The 24,516-nt window shown below is 38.6% G+C and overlaps 1 protein-coding gene across 3 annotated transcripts in view; it reads left to right on the forward strand.

The window, feature by feature from the left end:
• The window catches only part of GUCY1A1 (guanylate cyclase 1 soluble subunit alpha 1), a 64,321-nt gene that overhangs the window by 19,031 nt on the left and 20,774 nt on the right, over nt 1-24,516 (forward strand). The window contains exons 1-6 of one of the 3 annotated variants that reach the window (XM_077770937.1): nt 4,809-4,865; nt 13,084-13,452; nt 16,986-17,047; nt 20,107-20,165; nt 21,474-22,183; nt 23,017-23,502. In XM_077770937.1, coding sequence (XP_077627063.1) covers nt 13,198-13,452; nt 16,986-17,047; nt 20,107-20,165; nt 21,474-22,183; nt 23,017-23,502 — 1,572 coding nt within the window. In that variant the 5' untranslated portion in view covers nt 4,809-4,865; nt 13,084-13,197. Of the gene's footprint in view, nt 1-4,808; nt 4,866-13,083; nt 13,453-16,985; nt 17,048-20,106; nt 20,166-21,473; nt 22,184-23,016; nt 23,503-24,516 lie in introns of those variants that run through there. The other 2 variants (XM_077770938.1, XM_077770936.1) reach the window with 2 other exon arrangements.

A 24,516-nucleotide genomic window follows, 5' to 3' on the forward strand; every position in this document is an offset into this window, starting at 1 on the left:
TAAGCTCAAATTGCATGCATTCCAAGAAGCTTTCCCTGATCACCTTTTTGCTGCCACTGCCGAAAAGCAATGTTTTTTATAAACATCATTGATATTCTATCTCTACGTATTCTCCACTTTTTACTATAGTCATTTTAGAAAATGTATATCACCCATATTAAACTTTGAAAAAAATAGTTTTATCTCTTTTAGAAACTCAGTAAATATTGATTGAATTGTAAGTTGATCTATTAATAGCTCATAAAACTTGTTTTCAAGAAGCAGCACATTTTATGTGTTCCAATTTATCTTTATTTTACTTCTATTTTATACTTTCTTGTCTGTGTTTTATCTTTTATATTGCTTATAATTAATAGCCTAATATTAGTCTATTTTATTGATATGAGTTCATAGTTATTGAATACCAAATAATGCATGATACTGTGCTCGGTGCTTCTGATAAAGCTGTGAGGTATTGGACACATGTATGTTTTTTTAATTACCTAATTTAACAAAGAAGTGTAAAAAGAGCATAGACAATTATCTAAGCATCATAGGATCCTTTGGCACCCTTTAGTAAACTTCATATATTTCCATTTAATAACAAGATTTTCCCCTTCCAAAAAAGGTAAACGATATAAGAAAAAAAGAAAGAAAAGAAATAAAATAATAAAAATAAGTAAGATAGTGAACACAGAATAATAAAATAGAAAAGGGAAATCTATAGGACTTTTTTGAAACATCTTTCTTCTCAGGTTGTATGCCATTTACATATATGTATTTGTATTTGCACACACAAAAGATCCATTAAAAATCAAAAGAAAAGATTGAATTTGATAATAAGGATTTAAGCTCTTTAGCCCATTCCATGCCTGTAACAGATGACTTCAAGCCAGTCATTCTGCTCTTCAATTACAGCATAAAAATAATTCATTGGAAGTTCAAAGTTGAATACATTGCGATGTGCATTAGTTAGTTAGATTAAGTCCAGAAACACACCTACTTTCAATTAAATGGCAAAAAATGGATCATGAGTAAGGTTCTTTAGAAAATATTTTCATGGGGCACCTGGGTGGTGCAGTCCGTTAAGCAACTGACTTTGGCTCAGGTCAAGATCTCACAGTTCATGAGTTCCAGCCTCATGTCGGGCCCTGTGCTGACAGCTCAGAGCCTGGAGCCTGCTTCCCATTCTGTGTCTCCCTCTCTCTCTGCCCCTCACACTCTGTCTCTCTCTCAAAAATAAACATTAAAAATTAAAAAAAAATATTTTCAGAGAATTGAGAAAAGACTAAAGGTAGCATCTTGAGAAAGTGCAAAAAGTGATGACAAAATCATGAAAAAAGTCTGGGGAAATATTGTAGAAATGACAGCGAAAGCAATCTTATGGTATGTATCAGTACTAATTAGTTAGTCTTATTATTAATGGTGTGCTGTGTAGGTGAAATGTAAACCTGCAGTCCCTGCAGTTGTTGAGGTCCACAAAAGGAGGAGAGGTTCTCCGCATTTCAGTTGAAGCGATGATCAAAGTATAGTTGATCCTTGAACAGTGTAGGGGTAAGGGCACTGACCCTTGCACAGTTGGAAATCCACATGACCTTTGACCTCCAAAACTTAGCTAATAGCATACTGTTGACATGAAGCCTTACCAATAGCATTTAAAGTATATTAATACGTATTTTGCCTCATATGTATTATATACTGTTATTTTACAATAAAGTAAGTTAGAGAAAAGAACACGTTATTAAGAAAATCATAAGAGAAAATAAATAGACAGTACTGTAGTGTGTTTATTGAGAAAAAGAAACATGTGTTTAAATGGACCAGTGCGGGTCAAAGTCATACTGTTCAAAGGTCAACTGTATATTGGGGTGAACTCTGGACTTGTCCATCTGCTTGCGTTCCTGTGTAACCTCCATACCTCAACAATTTTGGGGTATGAGCCAAGTCACTGATACCTGACTTCTGTCATCTTCAAGTAGGAAGTATTATAATACATAGTCTCCAGCATCGTTTCTAGTTCTAAACTTCTGTTATGTAAATGCCTGTGTTTTTATGTTTACTTTTATGTGAGAGGTACTGAAATAGAGAAGAAAAGTTGCTATGAACAGGAAAGTTTGTTTTAACATTTCCCGTTTTGACTCAATTAGATGTAAAAAGGCAGGAAAATAATATGGTTGTGGTTTTTCGTTTAATGGGAAAGAACCCAGCCTCCCTCAATATACAACTTTGTGAGTATCCAAATATAGACCTGCAAAAGACATGTTCAGATGCCCGAATTTGCTCTGGTAATGATTTCTTTTAATTTAATAGTCATTATGTAAAAGTTCAGAAGGACTGAGTTTGCGCTTTGCTGCATTTGTTTTGCTGGCCTGGTTCCAGCATGAGCATCCAGGATCTGTATCCCACTGTTGGTGACAGAAGGTCATTTTCTCTCTCCAGAACGAGAAGAGCTCTGCTGTTGAATTGAGCACTCAAGAAGGCCCTTGACCTACCCTCTTTCTCCCCCGCATCATGTCCCCAGGAGCTTCCAGAGAAACCTCTTTCTTGGGGTCTCCAGAGTGGGAGTTCTGAGTGAATTGTAGAAGAGGGAGGTCTTTTTCAAAATACAACCACCTCATCCCCTCCCCAGGCGTGTGCCCCACCTAGCATCTCCATGCATTCACCATCTTAGATGCTCACCAAAACCCCGTTGGTTAGGACTTTTTATGGAGACTTCATTAGGTAAGCATGATTGACAAAATCATTGACTGTTAGTGATTAATTAAATCTTCGGACAGCATCCTCTCTCCAGATACCAGGGTGGGATGGAGGGTTCCAACCCTTTAATCACATGGTTGGTTCCCCTGGCAACCAGGCCCCATCCTGAAGCTATCCAAGGAGCCTTATCACTTTGGAGATTCCTTGGGTTTTAGTAGTTGTGGCCAGGAAACAACAGGCAGAAACCAAATATATATTTCTTATTCTGTCATAGCACGGCTGTGTTCCAGTGAAATTTTATTTACGGACACTGAAATTTGATTCTCATATAGTGTTCGTGTATCATGAAATATTCTTTTGATTTCTTCAAACGTTTAGTAACATAAAGACCATTCATAGCTCTACAGCTGGACAAGAACAGGCAGCAGGTTGGATTTGGATCACAGGCCAGCCTCTGCTTGAAAGGGTCCGAAGGGTCCAGGATGTTCCTGAGTGGTGGTTTGGTTTATCTGCCCTTGCCAGCCCTGGTCCAGTACAAGCATCTCCTTCACTGCCTAAACCTTCACTATTGGTATATCTGTTACTGTTCTCCTTATGTTTCCTCTCCTTGTTGAGGGAAAAGTGCTATGTTTTCATGGCTTTATTAATGTGTGGCCCTTTTTCTCAAGGATATTGAGAAAAGTTTTAAGGGCTGGATTAGAAGAATCATGAGGGTTACTATTGTGTCTTCTTCCATAATCTTCTTTTCAAATATGACAGGTTAAAGCCCAGAATTGCACTTTCGTCTACCATAGGTGAATTCTGTGCTGGTCGGGTTACTCCCTTCTTCCTTTCAAGGATGAGGCCACTTTGGATATCTCCTCATTGTTAAAATGTTAATTCAAATGCTGCACAAGTATGACAGTCAAAACCAGAATCCACTTTATTTACTCTGGCTAGAAATCCTGGCATCTCCTATTTTAATCAGACTTTGGGTGACCACATAGATCTCCCAAATACCCTAAAATTAACATTGCTGGTTAGTGTTTTATCTCTTCTTGCCCATCTCTTCAAACTTTCTACAAGATAAGTAAATATTGAGAAGATAAGCACATAAAAGAGTTAACACTGAATTGATATTGAGAACAGTTGGCTTATAAAACCCATGATCGGAAGGCAAGAGTGTGTAACAATACTAATCATTTGTCAGTCTAACATTCTAGGAAAAGAAAATCAGATACCACAGAATTTCTGTTTCAGCTTGGTTGTTATGGGTTTATTTTGCTTAAAAATTTTTCCAAGTTGGAAATAATGTCAATTTATGGAAAATAGTATGTACTCCAATGATCTAAGACTTGCTTGATTTATATAACAGGTTTGGTTTCATGAGTGGAAAAAGAGATTTAAAATCTAGCATAGTCCCTCAATTTTTATTCTAATATTATATTAAAGAAATTTGACATGCAACTTATTAGCTAATGGAATTATATAAGATAAAACCAAATTAGAATCTTACTAGTCTGGGCTGTGCTGTAAAATCTATTATTTTGTAATTCAATAAAAGAAACCCTAAGCATTAACATAGATGTTATTTTCCCGGTATGTGTTAATGTATTTCAAATGGAGAATGTTTTCCAAATTTGTAGAGCTCCAAGTACCTGCTGTTATATTAGTTTCCTGAAACTGGTTTTGAAAAGTTATAGGAAAGGTGTCATAGGTATAAAACATTACTGGATCTTTCTGAGAAAATAGAACACATTTGTCAATCTTTTATTTAGTGACTTCCTTTAACATGATTCTCTTTTTTTTATTTATTTATTTTTTTTCTGAAAGAGAGAGACAGCGAGAACAGGGGAAGGCCAGAGAGAGAGGGAGACACAGAATCTGAAACAGGCCCCAGGCTCTGAGCTAGCTGTCAGCACGGAGCCCAACATGGGGCTCAAACCCACAAACTGTGAGATCATGACCTGAGCCAAAGTTGGACACTTAACCGACTGAGCCACCCCAGCACCCCAACATGATTCTCTTGTACAATGCCTTTGCATAGATTTTGTTCTAATCCTTCCTATATCCCTGTTTAATCACTTTTTTTTTACCATTTACAGTTGTGGTAACAGAAGCTTGGTGAAGTTAAGAAACCTGTCCACTGTTGCACTGCTGCTAAATAGCAGTTGTGATCATCAACATTAATCAGCACACGTTGGGTTCAGGTACTTACTCCAAGCCCGTTACTCTTATCCATTTGTTTACTTGCACAACACATTTATGAGATAGTGGCTGTTAGCATCCCTGTTTTCCAGATGGAAAAAGTTGAAATGAAGTTAAGAATTTTAACTAAAGTCCCAGAGCTAGTAGATGATAGAGGCAAGGAGCAGACACAGACCGTCTGGTCCTTGGTCCTAGAGCCTGAGCTCATCACTGCTGCACTAACCCCACCTATGCATGGCACCAACATTTGTGTGAACTGATCTTTCCAATCACAGAGTCTGTCTCATACTAATCATCTTCAGAGATAAAGATAATGATGTAAATATATATAGCCTCAGATGGTAAAAAAAACAAAAAACAAAAAAAACACCATTGTGTCTACCACTATACCACCCTGAATGTGCCCAATCTGGCCTGATCTCAGAAGCTAAGTAGGTTCGGGCCTGGTTAGTACTTGGATAGAAAAAAACAACCATTGCATGAGAGGGAAAGTAAGTGTCCTTGTGTATGTATGCAGGTGTATGAAGTCGAATATGTGCTTCCAGGTCTTCCTGACTGATCCAAATTAAAAAGAAAAGAAAATAGAGAAGTAATGATGTTAGAGTCAGGAGTTTCATTATGCTACTGAAATAAAATGTATCAATCAGCCCAATTGTTTAATCACCCTGGTCTTGTTTTCATTTTAAAAGTTTCATCAGTGGGGCGCCTGGGTGGCTCAGTTGGTTAAGCGTCCGACTTTGGCTTGGGTCATGATCTCACCGTTCGTGGGTATGAGTCCCACATCAGGCTCTGTGCTGACAGCTAGCTCAGAGCCTGGAGCCTGTTTCCGGTTCTGTGTCTCCCGCTCTCTCTGACCCTCCCCTGTTCATGCTGTCTTTCTCAGAAATAAATAAAACATTATAAAAAAAGTTTAAAAGTTTCATCAAGTTGTAGTACCTAAATCATAGTGGAATCTGTAGAGTCTTTAAGAATGTGGCCTTATTGGGTTTTTTTCCAAGCAGTTATGTCCACTTTCCACCTTACTTGCAAACTTAACTCAGACACTGTTGAGAGCACAGGCATTTCTGAAACAACACGTTATATATGTTCCTGAAAAACCTCATGTGCTGCAGAACTACACTAAAAATAAACGGACTTGTGGGAAGAAAATGTGTTAGGGTAAAAACCAGATGCTGCTCTGAGCACCAACAAAAGCGATCACAGTCATAAAACCTATATAAGCTTGTTAAGGAGACCAGTTGAATTCTGAGGAATCCTGCACGACAGCAGCTATAAGCCTGACATTAGGGGAAAAGGTGAAAGTAGTTTGATGGGAAGGGGCTATAAGAAAGTGCTGAGCCCGCTGAGCATCAGAAACAGGAGGGAAAATAGAGGACAGCTGTAATAAGTACTTCGGAGGCAGCACACTTGGTCAGATGGAGCTAGGACGAAGAGCATGGGGTGATGGAGACCCAGCATGACTGCTCCTCTATCCCCACGTTGTTCATCTCTTTATGACTACATCTGAACTGGTTCACATCACAGAAATACACAGTGTTTATCTGAAAACAGATAACAAACAAAATGGCTTCTTATGGGGTAAGAAGGGATTCCATTTTTCATTTCACTCCTTTAATAATAATTATTATATTTTCAGTAAATATATTTTTAAATGTCCAAGTCTCTAAGGAACTATTTTAGTTTAAAAAAAAAAAAAAAGCTATGATGGCAATTACAGAAATAGCTGCAGGAAATTGTTTTATATATCTCAGGAACAAAATATTGAAATGTTTATCTGATTTCTTCATGGCCTACATGACTTTCATCATCAGCAGTAATGATATTGAAGATATACTAACTATGTATATTCAGATTTTGGTGATAATCACACTGGAGTATTTTAAAAATAAAGATTTGGGATTTACAGTCCCAGAGGTTTGCTCTATAGTTATAAAATATTCTGTAAACATTTTGATATAAAAACTGAGAGCCCCATACTGCAAATTCTCAGAGTTAAAATCTCCCTACCAGAGTATACTAAATTCTGCTATCACTTCAAAGATGTCGGAGAATTGCCCCCGATTCCAATGAAAAAAGATTGTGAGTCGCACCCCCATTATTCTTAATAAAGAATTAATACTGCTTGGTAAAGTGTAATTATCAGTATTCATTATTATAACTGTTATTCATCATAATTTGAATCAGTCCTGTGGCTTTGATGAGGTAGTTGCCATCAGGTGAGGGGGAATTTCTGACATTTTGGCCCCTAGAACTGCTGTTGCCATTACCTTTAGAGTTGCTTTCTTTGTGTTTGTGCTACTGAAGTGAGCACTAGAGTTGACTTCTTTGTTGTGGGAAGGTTAGTATTATGAGCTTTCTAGTTACAAAAATTCAAGGTAAGTACCTCCCACTCTTCGTTAAGATAGAAGATGCACCCTACGCTTGCACGCAAATGCAGTTGTGGAAGGTGAACACTCTCTTCTGTAACATAAACTAGAGTCGGCTTTCCCACGTCTGGGCTTTTGAAGCAGGAGAAATTACTTTCCAAAAAGAGATTTTAGCAAGAGTGTTGGAGCATTCTGACTCCCACAGGGTGTTATGTAATAGTGAGAACCCAAAATCTGGGCTCAGTTATGATTGAATAACCAATGTTGTGAGAAATGGATTATGGACTCTTGATTGCTCTCCATGGGACCTAGAGTCTTTTCTTGGCTGTGGTAATGAGAAGTAAGGTCAGAGGAGTTTGTCCTCACTGTCCTTCAGCCCCCATATCCAGTCAGTAGCCAAGGGCTATAGATTTTCTGTCTGAAATACTTCTGGAATTGATCGAATTTTTCATCTTCAGGGTCACTATTTTAGTCCAACCCAGATCAGCCACCTGTCCAACTCTACCATATTTCTCATTCTCCATTCCAGATAATCTTTTAAAAATATAGTGTAATATAGTCACATCCTTACTTCTTAGACTTTCAGTTGGTTGCCCTCAGAATAGAGTTTTCCTTTGTTCAACAAGATATAGAGAGCCCTCCAAAATCGTGACCTCTCCCTGTCTCAGCCCCCTCCACCATCACCCTGCTCTCCCTGATCCCATGCTCTAGCCATTCTGGAATTCTTTTAGGAACTGGTCTATCTCCGCCTCCAAGAATGCTGTTCTTTCTGGAATTCTCTTCACCTGCTTCAGGGTCATAGCTCAGATGTCTCTTCCTCCTGGGACTGCGTTTGGATCCCTGATATGCATTCTTAGAGCGCTATGTGCTTCCCCTTTCTATAGCACACATCACAAGTCTAACTGATGTTGTCAGAAATGGTTCTCCTGCCGGATTGTAGACTCCACAGGGGCAGGCAATGTCCTTTATTCACTGCTCTGTCCCTGCGTCTGGAAGAATTCATGACACACAGTAAGCTATCCGTAAATACTTGTTGAATAGAATGAAAAGTGAATGAAGTAGAAGGAAATCCAGTGTATCAAAGAATCTGCGGGAGTGGAGATTATAAAAAAAGAAAATGCAAATAGCATTGGAGAACTCATCAAGTATGTTAAAAGCCAAAAACTTCATGAGCTTTAACTTCTCAGAGGTCATCATTGAACTGAGCGAGGTGCGTGTCAGTAATACAGTGGAAGCAAAGGCCAGGGAGGTGTAGACTTAGGAATAACTATTGTTGAAGGAAGTGAGCACAACACATAAGGCCTGATCTTTCAAGTGTGACCATAACGAGGAGCAGAGATAATGGTGAAGCTAAGGAGGCATTGTGAGATAAGGGGGTCTGAAATTGCTTGCTTTTTTCTGTTGTTTTTAAACTTAATACTGGAGTGACTTGGACGTTCTCAACCAGTTTTTCTAGTACTTTGTCCTGCTTTCCTGATATATCACCGAGGAATGTTCTATAAATATTTCTTACTGCAAAATGAAAAGAAACATCTTAAAAGTCCGATTTATGGAGTTTTATTTAAGTTTTTTTCAATTTTTGAAGAACAAAAGCTTTGTAGATTTTTCAGTCTACCTGCAAATTAAGCTGTATCCTTGACATCAGTTTATGAACATCGTGATTCGTTTGTGCTGTTGTATGCAGACTTTATCTTTACCAACGCACGTTGTGTTTCGAACCTCTCTTCTCCTTTCAGCTGCACTTAAAAATTTGGACTTTGGAGTTTGATCTTAAAACACTTCTATCTCTTTAACCCCAGATTTGGGCATGCTAGGCCTGATATTGGACACTGGATGTAACTGTCAGCTTTTGCTGAGGAGACTTCATCTTAGCCTCTCCCTTCCAAAGTTTCTAATTTGAAATGTGCTCTTTACCACCTGCTATTCTGTTTATGCTGCTGCAAAAGAGGCTTTCTGTGTCAGAGCCCTTACTCTGAGTGTTTTCCCTTGGGTCTTTCATATGGAGAAAACAGATTCTTCCGCATAACTCTGGAGTTTAAATGATGGACAGGCCCCTTACCTGAACAATAATGCATCCTGGTTTTGAATACGAGGCCAAGAGCTGGGTCCCTTTTCTCCCCATAGAAGAGTTAATCACTTACTAGGTAGAGGGAGAGAACATTCAATATATTTGGAGGCTGTTTAATCATTAACGTTGGGGATACCAAATAACGTCTCTGAGTTTCTGAGAACATATATCCCACTGCTTGCCAAGGCCTTGTCACTAAGCTTATTACTTTAATTAATTTGTTTTTCCCTTATTGTGTTACTCTCATTTTTACAACCAGCTATGGACTGAGTTCAGCCATTGACCAAACCATTTCCAAAGTCCCTGCTAATGTTACACATAAAAATCACCACTTGCTTAGTTGAAGAACATATTCTGTATTCCTAGCAAGCAAACACAAGACAAACATAGGTTTCCAAGGTATCAGCACTGAGAGCATCTGTTTCATAATGTAATTTCATCGGTTGAACAGATGAAGAATGCTAATTAGTTTGTTTATACATATGTGCTTTAATGAGACTAAACACTTAACGGAACTTAAAGTAAGCACAACTTGTTTCCTGTTGCTGTTTTTACTTAATAAAAAACAGCGTTAGACACATTCTCTGGAATTTATAGTGGTGTGCAATATAGGAGAAGAAAGAACTTCAAGGTTGACTGGTCAGTTTTATCCTTCTGCAACAAGATTTAATAGCAAACTGAGTGTCAAAATATTGGGTTTAGGGACAAGTGTTGAAATTCAACATTGATGAGAAGGTTAAACTTAATGGGAGACTTCAGGGCACCTGAGTGGCTTAGTTGGTTAAGCATACGACATCAGCTCAGGTCATGATCTCTCGTTTCCTGAGTTCGAGCCCCACATCAGGCTCCCTGCTGTCAGCACAGAACCCACTTTGGATCCTCTGTCCCCCTCCCTCTTCCCCCTCCTCAAAAATAAAAGAAAAACATTTAAAAAAAACTTAATGGGAGACTTTATCATAAATTGTATTGTGTCAAACTCCTAAATCCCAAACAAAAATTCTAATATGTACCAAAATAACTTATTTTAGAGGGCAGTTCTATACCTTCATCAGATCCAATCTAAAATCTTCAATCTTTTTTGCTTTCTTTTTTTAAATTACTCTCTTCTAGTTATTGTAGTTATCTTTTTTATATGACTAAAATCATGGCATTCAGTTAATACAGCTCTTCTTCCTTAAAATTAACATAAAGTAATGGTATTATAATTTTTATAGTTATTTAATAGTATCTACAACACTGTCTTTTTTACATACCGATTATACAAAACTAGATTCACATGGGATGCTATATTTTGGGCGTGGAGTAGGTAGAGGAGATGCAGAAGTGACTCTGGTCCCCTATAGTCAAAATTATATTTGGATTAAAGTCCTTCAGTTAATGTGCTCAGTTTTTGCAGCCAGGGGTCAGCAAGCTATGGCCTGATCCAAATCAATAGGGCCATTCTGAGGCCCAAATCCACAGCCTGTTTTTGCAAATAAAGTTTTATTGGAACACATCCATACCATTCCTTGTATATCAGCTATGGTTGCATTCATGATGTAATGGCAGGAGTTAAGTCACTGACAGAAACTTGCAAAGTTGACGTTATCTACTCTCTGGCCCTTCACAGAAAAGTTTGCTGTCCACTGATGGAAAGCATGTATGAGGACAAGAGTTAGTGAATAGTAAGAGTTATGTTCAGATGCATTAAAGACTGAAAAACATGTATTTGTGGCACTGAATCCACATAAATGTGGTTGAGAGCCTTGGTCTTTCAAAACCAAAATAACCATTCTCTCTATCACCAAATTACCTTTGGGTCACTCCGTAGCCTGCTGAGACAGCTCCTTATTTTATTCTGGCAGGAAATGGTTTCTGCGTGTGAATATATAGGATCTTCCTGTGTCTTCTTGAAAATTCATAAATTACATGTGGTCACAGATTTGTGGGAGGACTTTAAGTAGCAGAGAGTAGCACCCACTTCTTCTGGCCTGTCAGCATCAGTAATCTTCACCCATACCTAATAACTCATGACACACCCGAGGGCTGTCACGTGGGGAATTTAGCTTCCTTATTTGTCCCAGTTCAGAAAATGAATTGTCCATTGTTCTAAACTTATTAGAGAACATATCTGTGACAAATTACAAGTTGTTGCTTGTGTACATGAAGAACATATTAAGAGCATTAAGGCACACAGAAAAGAAAAAAATAATTGAACTCCAGTTCTAAAGACTGAAATATGAGGTTTTATCCTGAATGATTAAACTACTACCAGCCAACGAGCAGGAGAATTATATTTTTGTTTGCTTTTAAATATAAACTTGTAAACCACATCTTTACTCCTACCTTATGAACTAAGCCTGATGATTTAGAAACTGGTCTCGGAGTTGTGCTTAAATAGAAAACACATTGGCTCTGGCATCAGATGGACCTACATGTGAACCCCGGCTCTGTCACTCTCTAGTACATCAAATGAAAGAAAATAACCTAAACTTTTGAGCCTCTGGAACATCGAGGATTGTCATATGGTTGCTGTGAGGACTGATTGAGCAGCTCCTGTGAGGCTTACCTGCAAATACAGACTCTGCAGCACTGTGCCAGGCACACGGTAGGAAGTAAGGAAGCTTGGGCTCTTTTGCACTCTTTTCGTGTTTTTGATGTTCAAAGAATGAATAGAGTTGGTGGGCCCAGTTAATAAAGATGGTTAGCACTGCCGACAAACTGAATTCACAACCAGACAGTTTCAGCGACAACTTGTGAACTGTGGGTGGGGGGATTTGCAGGTATGACATCAGCAAAAACAAAAATGCAAAGGAAATATGCCAGAATAGCCATATATATATATAATTTCAGTGGGCCTCTGAGAGGAGAGGCCTTCTTGGTTTACTCCAGTGTCCTCTAGATTTGGATCCAGAGACCCCTGCAAATCCAGTGGCATGTGCTTAGGGATCAGGAGTTCTTTGAAAAAATATTATTTTTTTTTACATTTTGATAATATTTTTAAGTTATTTTGCTACTTATAGAAACAGGCATCTTCTTTGGCAGTAATCATTTCAATTAATTTTATCTTCTTTTTTTTTAATGTTTATTTATTTTTGAGTGTCAGAGAGAGAGAGACAGAGCAGAAGAGGGGAGGGCCAGAAACAGAGGGAGACACAGAATCTGAAGGAGGCTCCAGGCTCTGAGCTGTCAGCACAGAGCCTGATGCAGGGCTCGAACTCCTGAACCATGAGCTGAAGTTGGACGCTTAATCCAGTGAGCCACCCAGGCGCCCCTCAATTAATTTTGTTTTCATCTAAAACTCAGTATTACAGCTGAAAAACATATATTTGAGCATCATTACATTTTTTTCTTCTTTAAGTATTGGAGACACTGGTTTCTGCCATTCTGATATTTCAGGAAGGAAAGCATAATGAGAATGTAGTAGGACTTAGCGCTAAGACACAGATTTATACTTGGCTTCTGTCACAAAACCATAAAGTTCCACTCTTGTGAAATCAAACTTAACGAAAGAAGCTATCTATAAAAATGGAAATCAGTAGTTTGCAGTAGGGACATTTTGGAGAAAATTATATTCCATTTGAAAAATACAAAAACCAAGAATGTAGTACACTAAAATGCATACATATTAAGATCTTTACCAAATGTCTCATCTATATTGTAACTGACATGTCCACCAGAATTTTCTTTTTACTTGAAAATGGCCTGTGGATGTATGGTCTTTTCTTTCCTCACACCTGTCTTTTTCTGTTCTCACAAGTATACAAAATCACTTCTCTTTCTGTTCTGACTTTCCACTGCCCCTAGACACCCCAGTTGCCAGTACCCTTGATCTGACAGTGGCTTCTGTTCGCCAGTCCCACGTGAGAAGAACGGCTCACCGGGAGGCCATCCGCAGCAGGGCGAGAGGCTCCCAGCGCCATGTTCTGCACGAAGCTGAAGGATCTCAAGATCACAGGGGAGTGCCCTTTGTCCTTACTGGCGCCGGGGCAGGCTCCCAAAGAGCCTGCAGAAGAGGTAGCAGGAAGCTCAGAGTGTGGCAAAGCAACTCTGCCCATCTGTCAGGATGTTCCTGAGAAGAATGTACAGAGAAGTCTTCCTCAAAGAAAGACCAGTAGGAGCCGAGTCTACCTTCATACTTTAGCAGAGAGTATTTGCAAACTGATTTTTCCAGAGGTGAGTGTTTGCCCTTTTGAGATTTTCCTGATATTTTGAAAATTGTAAAAGAACATTTTTTAAAGGAAATATAAACATTTGCTTTCTCACTTTCAAAGCTACAAATAATAGATGTAGGGTATTTCCTAGAAGCATCCAAAAAACACTTCTTAAAAGTAAACATGTTCTTTTTTAAAAAAATATTTTTCCTCAAAGTTTATTTATTTTTGAGAAAGTGAGAGTGAACGGGGGAGGGGCAGAGAGAGAGAGGAGTTTAGAGGATCCAAAGCAGGCTCTGTCCTGACAGCAAAGAGCTCAGTGTGGGACTCGAACTTGCAAACTGGAAAATCATGACCTGACCTAAAGTAGGACGCTTAACCGACCGAGCCACCCAGGCGCCCCAGAGCATTCATATTCTTCAGTTGTGTTTACTTTTAAAATGTTTAAGATTTTGAATTCTTCTCTAAAGGATCCGGCACTCTGATGGGCTTTATGACTTTGAGCAACTGCTTATGCCCTCTTACCCTCAGTTTCCTTATCTATAAAATGGTTGTAATAATTGTACCTACTCCCTAGAGTTTTAATGAGCATGAAGTGAAATAAACCATAGCTCTTGCCATACCTTAAGTGCCTGATAGCTGTTAGCTATTATTTTTAAATTAAATTCCTAGAAGAATAACTTATTCTCCTAATTCCAAAGAGCATCATAGGTTCCCTGCCAACTTGTTGAGGTCGGAAAATCTCCCCTTTCCTCCTCTGGCTCTGAGTGTGAAGAAGTCTCTTTTCAAGGCAGAGTCCTTGAGTCAGAGTCATGGCCGCGTGCTTGCAATTACCCTTGACACTTCTTGATGCAGCGCTGGTGAGCTGTGTAGCCTAATGCCGCTTCAAGATCCGAAGCACCTTCTGTTAATCCACCTATAAGAGAACCTTGAGGACAAGGCAAATATCTAATGAGGTCACCTATCTTAGAAATCAAGGAGTGTAAGGAGCGCTCCTTTTCCCCTGCAGGTCTAAAGAGAAGAGCAGCTGAAAAATCCTCATGATGTCTTTCTCCCTCTGGCAGTTCTACATAAACTCACTTCATATGGGAGATTGGATGTTGATATAATCCGACTCCAGCTATACTAATCGTTGAAAATTTTTAATTAACCCAGCACCAACCCTCTGCTTTGTGTAGAGCACTAAAGAAACAGATTGCTGACTTTTAGAACTTACTGGAACTTCAGAAGTGATCTTGTCTCACTCCCAGAAAGGATTAGGGAGGTTAAGCAACTTGAATAAAGCCACCCAACTTTTGAAGGGGTAGAGCAATTACTGCTGTCCACAGTATGCCTAGAGTGACTGTGAAAGAAGAGACTGGCATTGTAGCCTGAAGACGGAGAAAGCAGAATCAGCAGAAAGTTGAGGGAACTTACTTCAAAAATAACATTAGCACAATGGCACCTCGGTTAATGGCCTTTGAAATGGAAATATTTCATTATTCTCACCCTGCCCAAGTCACTAGACAGCCAGTTTTGGCTGGGATGAGCAATGTCGCCTTTCTCAGAGAGCTGGTTGGCATCGTAGTCCAGGAAGTGATTGGGACTCTTATTTCCAAGAACTGAGTGAGATGCACAGAGATGAACAGATGGTGATGATAGAAATGCTGGAGGGCTTCCATGCTTTCCTTGGGTCCCGTCGTTACCGTCTTGGATTCGTTATTTTGTTTGATATATTTTGAATTCCTGCCATAAAATTCAGACACATTGTGGAATCTCTTTTAAAAACATTCTGAATACCAAATATAAATGATATTTTACTGTTTTTCTTTTTCTTTTTCGAGAATAATCTGTGTTTGTGAACCCCTAGGACTGAACATCAAAATTTGACTGTAATGTCATGTAGCAAGGAAGGCAAAGCTGTAGGAACTCTAGAGGGTGAAAGAGGTACCTTGGGCATTCACGACTAGAACTCTGACAACTGAGGAGTTGTCATTACCTTGTAACAATGGATGTCCCTGTGGTGGATGCATTTGGACTGTGCGGTGATCAGTGAATCCATCAGCCGGCCCACTGTCAGCATGTCTTGCATCAAATAGAGCAGTTTTTTTATTTTACTGATTCTTTTTTAAGTGAACAGATTTAATGCTTAGCCTACTATTTCGTTTCAGTTATATCAGGAACCCAAAGGAGAGACTCAAAACAGCACTTGACCACATTATAGTTCTTGCTTTAGATAATCTGATTTAACTCCACAATCATGACATTTTTTTGATGGGGGGTGGGCCAAGTATCCATAACACATTTAGAGTGGGGGGGTGTCATTCCAGAAAAGTGGAATCGAAGGACCTGGAAAGGTGCTATTGCTTATCCAATGCAAACTTTTCATTTCTGGTTTTTTTTTTCAATAAATTCCAGATTTGTTTCTAAGCTCTGTATGCACTTCAAAACTGAAAGTCCTTTTCATAACTCATTTTATTGAAGCATAAGCTTGCTCTATTTTGCTTAACTGTGCAAACAGTTGACCAGTGGAAACTCTAAGAGAGCTATAAATAGTTCTTAAGGAAAAAGGAATTTCCCAACTTGGAACATAACCAGAAAATTTTTCACTTTCCTCTGGGCAAACTACAGAAAGAATCAACAATTATATATACACATATAGATATGTGTGGCTTTTATATGGAATGCAAAAAAAAAAAAAAAAATTGGCAGCGCTGCTCTCCAATGTGCTATTTGCCACTTACCACCTAGTTAGAGAAAACAAGCTGTTAAGAGAGATTAATTGATAGTCAAGTATTTACAAAGTATGGAGGCTTACATAAAAATAACTTGCAATATAGGGAAAATCATGAAATACTCAGAAATCAAAGAGAGTAAAAGTATTTGATGAAAATTATTAGTTCAAAGAAGGGAATTTAGTACAGGTTAAGGTAAATCCGAGATTTGTTTCAAATCAATGATCAACTGACCTTGGTGAAAGTTTAGATTTTAAGGGATTAGAGGAGGGGGAAAAACAGAGAGAGCTGCAGCGTTTTCTAGGCCAGGACATGGAAATGAAATATGAAACACATTTGCATTTGTAGTTGAGGGCGGGAAGACAGTGGGGCGGCTGTGTGTAGGGTTTATGAAGAGAACAGGAATTTGCTTGGCTGGAGCCACACTGAGATTCAAGGATTGGCAGCACATCCAAGAAAATTTCCTGACCCAGAGGAAGTGATGCCCACAATTTCTACAGGGAAGACGTGGCATCACCAAACCAGAGTCTGCTGTTTGGATTTCAGTTCAACTTGGCCTTGTGTTGTGGCTGTCAGCGAGACCACCCACAGTGGGCAAAGCCTGTGAGCCACAGGCCACAGCCACACTCAGATTCGTCTGAACTCATTGTTTCTTCCAGATCTGAGAGACTTCTAGACAATTAGTGTCCGTTTCCAAAACATAAATTCACCATGCTTATCAGTAAAGTAGTCATGTTTCTTCTTGAGAAGCAGCTTACAGGACATATTTTTAAAATCTGTCTCTTCAAGTAAATTATTATTTAACAAGGGAATGTTTAAAACCTTTCTTTTCAATTTTTAGTTGGAGCGGCTGAACCTTGCACTTCAGAGAACATTGGCAAAACACAAAATAAAAGAAAGCAGGTAAATAGAACCACTGTAGTTGTATGAACAATCCCTGTTACCATTGCAAATGGCCACTGCTTAGCGACTGCATCAGCATGTTTCGAATCACTGTGATATGCCAGCAACTGGACTGTGTTTTAGCTGCTACTAATCTGAAATTAAGTGCCTTTATTTTCAACATGTGATACATCTAAGCTCAGATTTACGTAAAATGTTTAGGATTTTAACAGCTGTTTAGGACAGAGCGGAACTGAGTTGCAAGCCTGGGTTTTTCAGAGCCTGTGACTTTAACCATGTTGCCATATACCGCTGCTTTTGACAAATCATTAATCCTATTCTTTCCTCATAAGGGGTAATCTCCACAATACTTAACATGGAAGGCTGGGGTCCCAGATGTTCAGTTCCGACTCCGGGCCTGAAGTGTACTGCCAAAAGGTTGAGCAAGATCCCAGTGCCCCTTGCCTCCCATGGATTCAACTTTCTGCTCCTGCATCAGGAGGAGATTGAAGAAGAATCAAAGTTGGGAGGCTGGTTCAAGGGAGGGCTTGACTCAGAGGGTTAGCAGCAGCAACAATTTATCAATCCTTAGGAAGGCGTTTCCCAATTTTCAGCATTAGTTGGGTTATATTTGTGTGTACTGGCTGAGTATCCTTTCCTTTTATACTTTTTTCTTCTAGTTTGAATATTTTTTAAAGAAAGCTTTCTGTAAAGGCTTAAAATANATAATTTGATTGGCCTTTTTTTTTTTTTATTCCATGAAATCTCAAGGACTATTTCATTTGTAAATAGTAGAATCCATACTTGTATTCAAATCGGAGGAATTGAACATTGCAGCTTTACAAACCAGCACCATTGTCAGGAGTGTTTCATAAATTCATTCATCCGTCTATTTCTCATGAGTATGGATTATCTGTCTATAATTTTCCTTGTTGACTAACTGGTCCCAGACTGCAGGCAACAGGCAAGCCAAGAAGGGGTCATGAGGGGTCCAGAACGAGAGAGTGTGAATCTGTGTGTCTGACAGAAGCTTTGTTTACTCGAGTGATAGGAAAAGCATTCCAGAACGCCTCTGACCTTAATTCTCAGTCAAGCTGATAAGATAGGCGCAAGTCATGGTAGCTATGCTACTGTGTCTGTCTCCTTCAGATCTTGGCAGCCAGTTTGCTCAAAATTTATTCTCAGGGCTTTGTGTTCTGAAATGTTCCTAAGCTACATGCAGGGGTTCATTTAGGATGTATTCCCAGGGTTATATCTCTTTAAAAATACCTCAGAACTTAAAACAAAATCATTTTCTTTGGAAGTCTTGAAAATTTTTTTACTCATCCTTTATTTCTTCAAGAGCTGGTCATACTTTTAAACTGCCCTAATGATAATTATTCAGTTGTTGACATAAAATAGCAAACCTTTTTTCTCACGACTGCCTGCTGATATGCTAAATGGCTTTTCTCTGCTTTGCTTTTTTAGTTCTTGGATATATTTTTTTGTTCCTGTTTCTCCCCTATCTTCATTTTGGAAAGTCAGCTGCCATTTCTACTGCTCTCAGCTTGCCAACCACTGATCATAAGTTTTTTGTGGACTGTTCATTATCTTATATGATTTGAAAAGCAAAGAATCAATATATTAAAAAATAAACTGTCTCTAAATAAAAAATTGGACCTCCTTGTCCCCCACCTTTTAAGTAAATGACTTTTAATATAGTCATTGTAATATCTCCCTCGGTTGGTTTCAGAGAGCTTTTGCTTAGTTTCTTTCCCTGGGATCTTTTGATCACCTCATCATATCTGTGTATGGCTGGTGTGTGTGTGTGTGTGTGTGTGTGTGTGTGTGTGTGTGTTTATACATATGCATTTGCTGTTATATATGCAAGCTTACTCCTTTTTTTTTTTAAGTTAAAGATAGCGAACTTATTTTTAATTGCATTATGTGCTGTTTGACTTAAGTTTTGCTCACATCGCATATCATGGATGCTGGGAATTGGCAGAATTAGAGTCCCTTGAGCAGAAATGCTCTCATTCTTTAGGAAAAAGAAAAAAAACACAAACAGAAATTGTTTGAATGAGAAAAATAAGCAGATCTGAAGAGTGATTAATATAATACATAACAAATAATTATAAAATTATATAAACTAAATAGAAAATTATATAGTGATCCTCAACCAATTTAGAGAAGAAAGTATTTGTACATAGCATTTTAAACAATTAAAAGCAACATACCTTTGTGTGGTAAAGTAGTGGACTGAGCAGTTTTCCTTCTTGAAAATACTTCCTTTTGAAAATTCTCTGCATATTTTGTGTTTTATTGAAATCTGTCTAATATTTAGATTTTTGCCTGTCTGTAAACTTGGCTTATCTAATGGCAAATTTAACTACAAATAGAACTTTGGGTATCTTTTAAAATTTGTTAGTAGTTTGGCCAACTTGGTCAGAAATCAGTCACTATCAGAAATCATAAAAAGCAATTAGGTAAACATAAATCAATGTTATTCGGTTGAAGTTACCAAAACTTTTTATCAGTCAAAATGTATGCTATGATATTATCAACCTCTATGCCGTAAAACTGAGTGAAGCAACTGAATAAAGAATAGATTTCTTTTTACTAATTTTTATATGTGGATAGTTAAATGTAAAAATGCCTGAGAGTTAAATATATAGAACCTTAAACTCAGAAGCAAGACATGGCTTTAGAAAAAAGATAGCGGTACTTAAAAAGATAATGATTCATCAGTATGTAAATTTTTCTTTTTAGTTGTGTTATCAGAAGACCCCCTAGGCTGACTTATTACCATCCCCTACTTGGCCATTTCATCCTTCAGGTTGGTTCACTCACAGTGTAATCACCCACAGTATTAGCCTAGGTAAAGTTAACTTAAAAGGTAAATATGCTTCCGAAAATGGTGAAACACTCCAAATCAGGTATAGTTTGGGGTTTTCCAACATTGTTTTGGGTTGGCTCCTTTCCTGTAAACTCAGTAGTCATGATTTAACTCTACAGAAAAGGTCGTCATGTCTGTATGTTATGATCTGAAGTTGGAGCATCCATTTGTCAGTTTATAATTTAAGATGTTGATATATTTTCAGGAAATCTTTGGAAAGAGAAGACTTTGAAAAAATAATTACAGACCAAGCAGTTGCAGCAGGTAATAGAACTGTTTCAGTATATGTAATGAAGGAGTAATTATACTTACAGAAATAATATTTTACCTATAAACTAATATCTTCTCCTAGTAGAAAATACTTACCTGTAGAACTAATGTTTTCTCCTTAAAGGTGATTTCCAGTATGAAGTGTTCAGTATAATGGATTGTGGTAACATAAAGAATAATTATGTATTTTTGTTTGACCTAAAATGTTTCCCCTCCTTTATATGTTTTTGCTGAGGAGATAAGGCTGCATGGGAAGCTGACTTATAGACATTTACATGCTTTGTCCTTGAACTTAAACTAAGTATTCTTCACTTATGCATGAAAAATTTTACTCAACAAACTAAAATTAAGAAGTTTTTTTTAAAGGTTGGAAGCAAACATGAGAAAAAGGATTTACAGAGTTCTCATATTAATGAGTTTGAGGGAAACAAGTAGATGAGTGACTTTGTCCTACTGTCCTTTTCAAAATTGAAGTACATGGAGTAACAGTTAAATCTTTCCAAAAGTATAAGATATTAAGAATTTAATGACAACAATGATGATGATGATGGCAAACATACTAAGCCCTTCCTGAGAGCCAAGCACTATTCTAAACAGAGTCCCCACACATCACAACAGTGCTGTGAAAGGGCATTATTGTCTTTCCAAATTACAAATGAGAAAAAAAAAAGATGATACACAGGAATTTAAAAAACAAGAGATTAGGAAAGGAGAAGTTACAGGAAGTAAATATATTCCAAACAAATATTCTTTCAGGTAACATTAAACAAGAATGCTGTTTTACTAAAAAAAGAAAAAAAATATATATATATATATATATACCGTCTCTAGAATGAAATGACAAATTGAGTTTCACGAGCAGTGATTTTAAGCTCTTGTCTGACGTTCATACTGCTGGGGGCCCTGCAAGTGGTACAGTATCCCCTTCATCAAGATATACTGTTATTGCCATTAACAGAAAGGTGGGGGAACTTGTTCTGAAATGAACTTGATTCTATACATTCTGATTGTTCTTCTGTAAGAACCAGCTCTTAAGGGAGATTAAAATTATGTATTAGACTTTACTGATCATTCTTTTATAATTAACTGATTGGGAAGATTTTATTTGGAGCTAGCAGGATTTTGGAAATTAATCCATGCAGGTAATTTGAACACAGGTGGTTAATTTCGGTTGGAAATCTTATTACCAGATTTAAAGGGAACTAAATCATCAAATCAAACAATGTTAAAAATAGTAGTAAGGGTACAGCTCTTCTAAGAGGTATGTTTGATACGGCCAAAAAATGTATTCTTTACTTCCAGGAGTTCCAGCAGAAATCATCAAAGAATCTCTCGGTGAAGAGCTTTTTAAAATATGTTATGAGGAAGATGAACACATCTTAGGTGTGGTTGGAGGAACCCTCAAAGATTTTTTAAATAGCTTCAGCACTCTTCTGAAACAGAGCAGCTACTGCCAAGAAGCAGAAAAGAGAGGCAGGTTCGAGGATGCTTCCATTCTATGCCTGGATAAAGATCACAATTTCTTAAATGTTTACTATTTTTTCCCTAAGAGAATCACGTCCTTGATTCTTCCTGGCATCATTAAGGCAGCTGCTCACATATTGTACGAAACCGAAGTGGATGTGTCACTGATGCCTCCCTGCTTCCGTACTGATGGCAGTGAGTTCGTTAATCAGCCCTATTTGTTATACTCGCTTCATGTCAAAAGCACCAAGCCATCCCTGTCCCCTGGCAAACCCCAGTCCTCGCTGGTGATTCCTGCTTCCCTCTTCTGCAAGACTTTTCCTTTTCATTTCATGTTTGACAAAGACATGACAATTTTGCAATTTGGCAATGGCATTAGAAGGCTGATGAACAGGAGAGACTTTCAAGGAAAGCCTAATTTTGAAGAGTACTTTGAAATTCTGACTCCAAAAATCAAGCAAACCTTTAGTGGAATCCTAACCATGTTGAACATGCAGTTTGTGGTCCGAGTGAGGAGGTGGGACAACTCTGTGAAGAAATCTTCAAGGGTAAGGAGAACGGAGTCGTGTTTTGAATACGAAATAAGTCATTTCTTGTTTAAGGACAGAAGCAAAAAGGTAAAAAGATATACATCACTTCAACTGTATCGATAAAACATTTATGTTTAAGATGAGTGTGACATAATTTTAAGACAGATAAATTTAAATCAAAGTCCTTTTTTGCACTCGCTTGCTTACTTGATTCATTAGTTCACAGATATTTGTTGAATGCAGTGTACCTTTTAAAATCCTTTTGGAGTATTTTATAAACCGGATTAGATAAATATTTATGTAGAAATATGTTTTCAGTCATCATCAAGTAGCTGACAATTTTGAATAATAAGAGGCATTATTTGTGGTGCCTGGGTGGCTCAGTCGGTTAAGAGTCCAACTTCAGCTCAGGTCATGATCTGGCGGTTCGTGAGTTGGAGCCCCGCATAGGGCTCTGTGCTGACAGCTCAGAGCCTGGAGCCTGCTTGAGATTCTGTGTCTCCCTCTCTCTCTGTCCCTCCCTGCTTGTGCTGTCTGTCTTTCCCTAAAAAAGAAATAAAATATTAAACAATTTTTAAAAAGAGGCATTATTCTACAACAAATAAAAACTACTTGTTTATATTGGGAGATGACTAAATGGATTTTTTAATCAATATTTAATGGACGCGGAGAATCAATAACTTTTAATTGTTAAAGAATGTTGGGGGGATTGTTCTCGTGGTAAGAGAACTTTGGTAATCGGTTAGTCTAAGGAAAGAGTTTGCAAAATCGTAGCTGAGGGTACATAAGTAAAGCCAACAGTCAGCCTTATGATGCATATCACTTTGAAACATGCATAATTTGCTTCACAGGTTATGGACCTCAAAGGCCAGATGATCTACATTGTCGAATCCAGTGCAATCTTGTTCTTGGGCTCCCCCTGTGTGGACCGATTAGAAGATTTTACGGGGCGAGGGCTCTACCTCTCAGACATCCCGATTCACAATGCACTGAGGGATGTAGTGTTGATAGGGGAGCAGGCCCGAGCGCAGGACGGCCTGAAGAAGAGGCTGGGCAAGCTGAAGGCCACCCTGGAGCAAGCCCACCAAGCCCTGGAGGAGGAGAAGAAGAAGACAGTGGATCTCCTGTGCTCCATATTTCCGTGCGAGGTTGCACAGCAGCTGTGGCAAGGGCAAGTAGTGCAAGCCAAGAAGTTCAGTAACGTCACCATGCTTTTCTCAGACATCGTTGGGTTCACTGCCATCTGCTCCCGGTGCTCGCCACTGCAGGTCATCACCATGCTCAATGCACTCTACACTCGCTTTGACCGCCAGTGCGGGGAGCTGGATGTCTACAAGGTAGGGACGGAGGAGGGCGAGGCCCATTGTTTAGGCCAAAGTCACTGGAAGAAAGCTCCGCCACCACCAGGACTTGAATTACAAGGCAGAGGAAAGGTTATCTCTGCAGGGCCACCCAAGCCACATCCTGGGAGCAGGCATTGTGCATCAATCATGTGGGTGTTCTCTAGCCAGAAATAGCTCTTGAGTCCGCTCAGAAACAGAGAGAATTATTCCACAAAAGGACTGACACATTGTCTTCTCAAAGAATACGCATAGAATGTACGGGTGATTGAGTGGAGGAGGGGGTGTAGGACCCATGAACAGGTTCAGTTTAAGAATCAGTGAACCTGAGACTAGACTGTGGCAACTGAGTTATTAGAGACAATTCTTAAGGATGACTTGTATGGGGAAGATTTCTCCTTTGTGAAAGGAAAAGTATAAAAGAAACATGAGCATTTTATGATCTTTAAATAGATTAACTCACCCCACATCAGACTCTGCACTGACAGCCTGGAGCCTGCTTGGGATTCTCTCTCTACCTCTCTCTCTTGCTTCCCCCCCGCCATCTCATTTTCTTTCTCAAAATAAATCAATAAACTTTAAAAAATAAATAGATTAACTCAGTATCGAATTTTTTTTAATGCTTTATTTATTTCTAGGAGAGAGAGAGAGAGAGAGAGACAGCGTGAGCAGGCGAGGGTCAGAGAGAGAGGGAGTGACAGACTCTGAAACAGGCTCCAGGCTCTGAGTTGGCAGTCAGCACAGAGCCCGACGCGGGGCTCGAACCCATGAACCGCGAGATCATGACCTAAGGGAAAGTCGGACGCTTAACCAACTAAGCCACCCAGGCACCCCACTCAGTATTGAATTAACATGATAGTTTGCATGGCTGATTAAGAGGGGGAAACAAAACCCTATTTAAGACATTATTGACGGGACCAAGGTTAGAGATGTCTCTGAAGAAGAAAGGCTGTCTTCAAATCACATTCTCTACTTACTTTGTAAGCTGAGAAAGTTAAGTAGCCTTTCTCA

The sequence above is a fragment of the Crocuta crocuta genome, unplaced genomic scaffold (assembly GCF_008692635.1).
Source record: "Crocuta crocuta isolate KB4526 unplaced genomic scaffold, BGI_CrCroc_1.0 scaffold166, whole genome shotgun sequence".
In the NCBI taxonomy this organism is placed as follows: domain Eukaryota; kingdom Metazoa; phylum Chordata; class Mammalia; order Carnivora; family Hyaenidae; genus Crocuta; species Crocuta crocuta.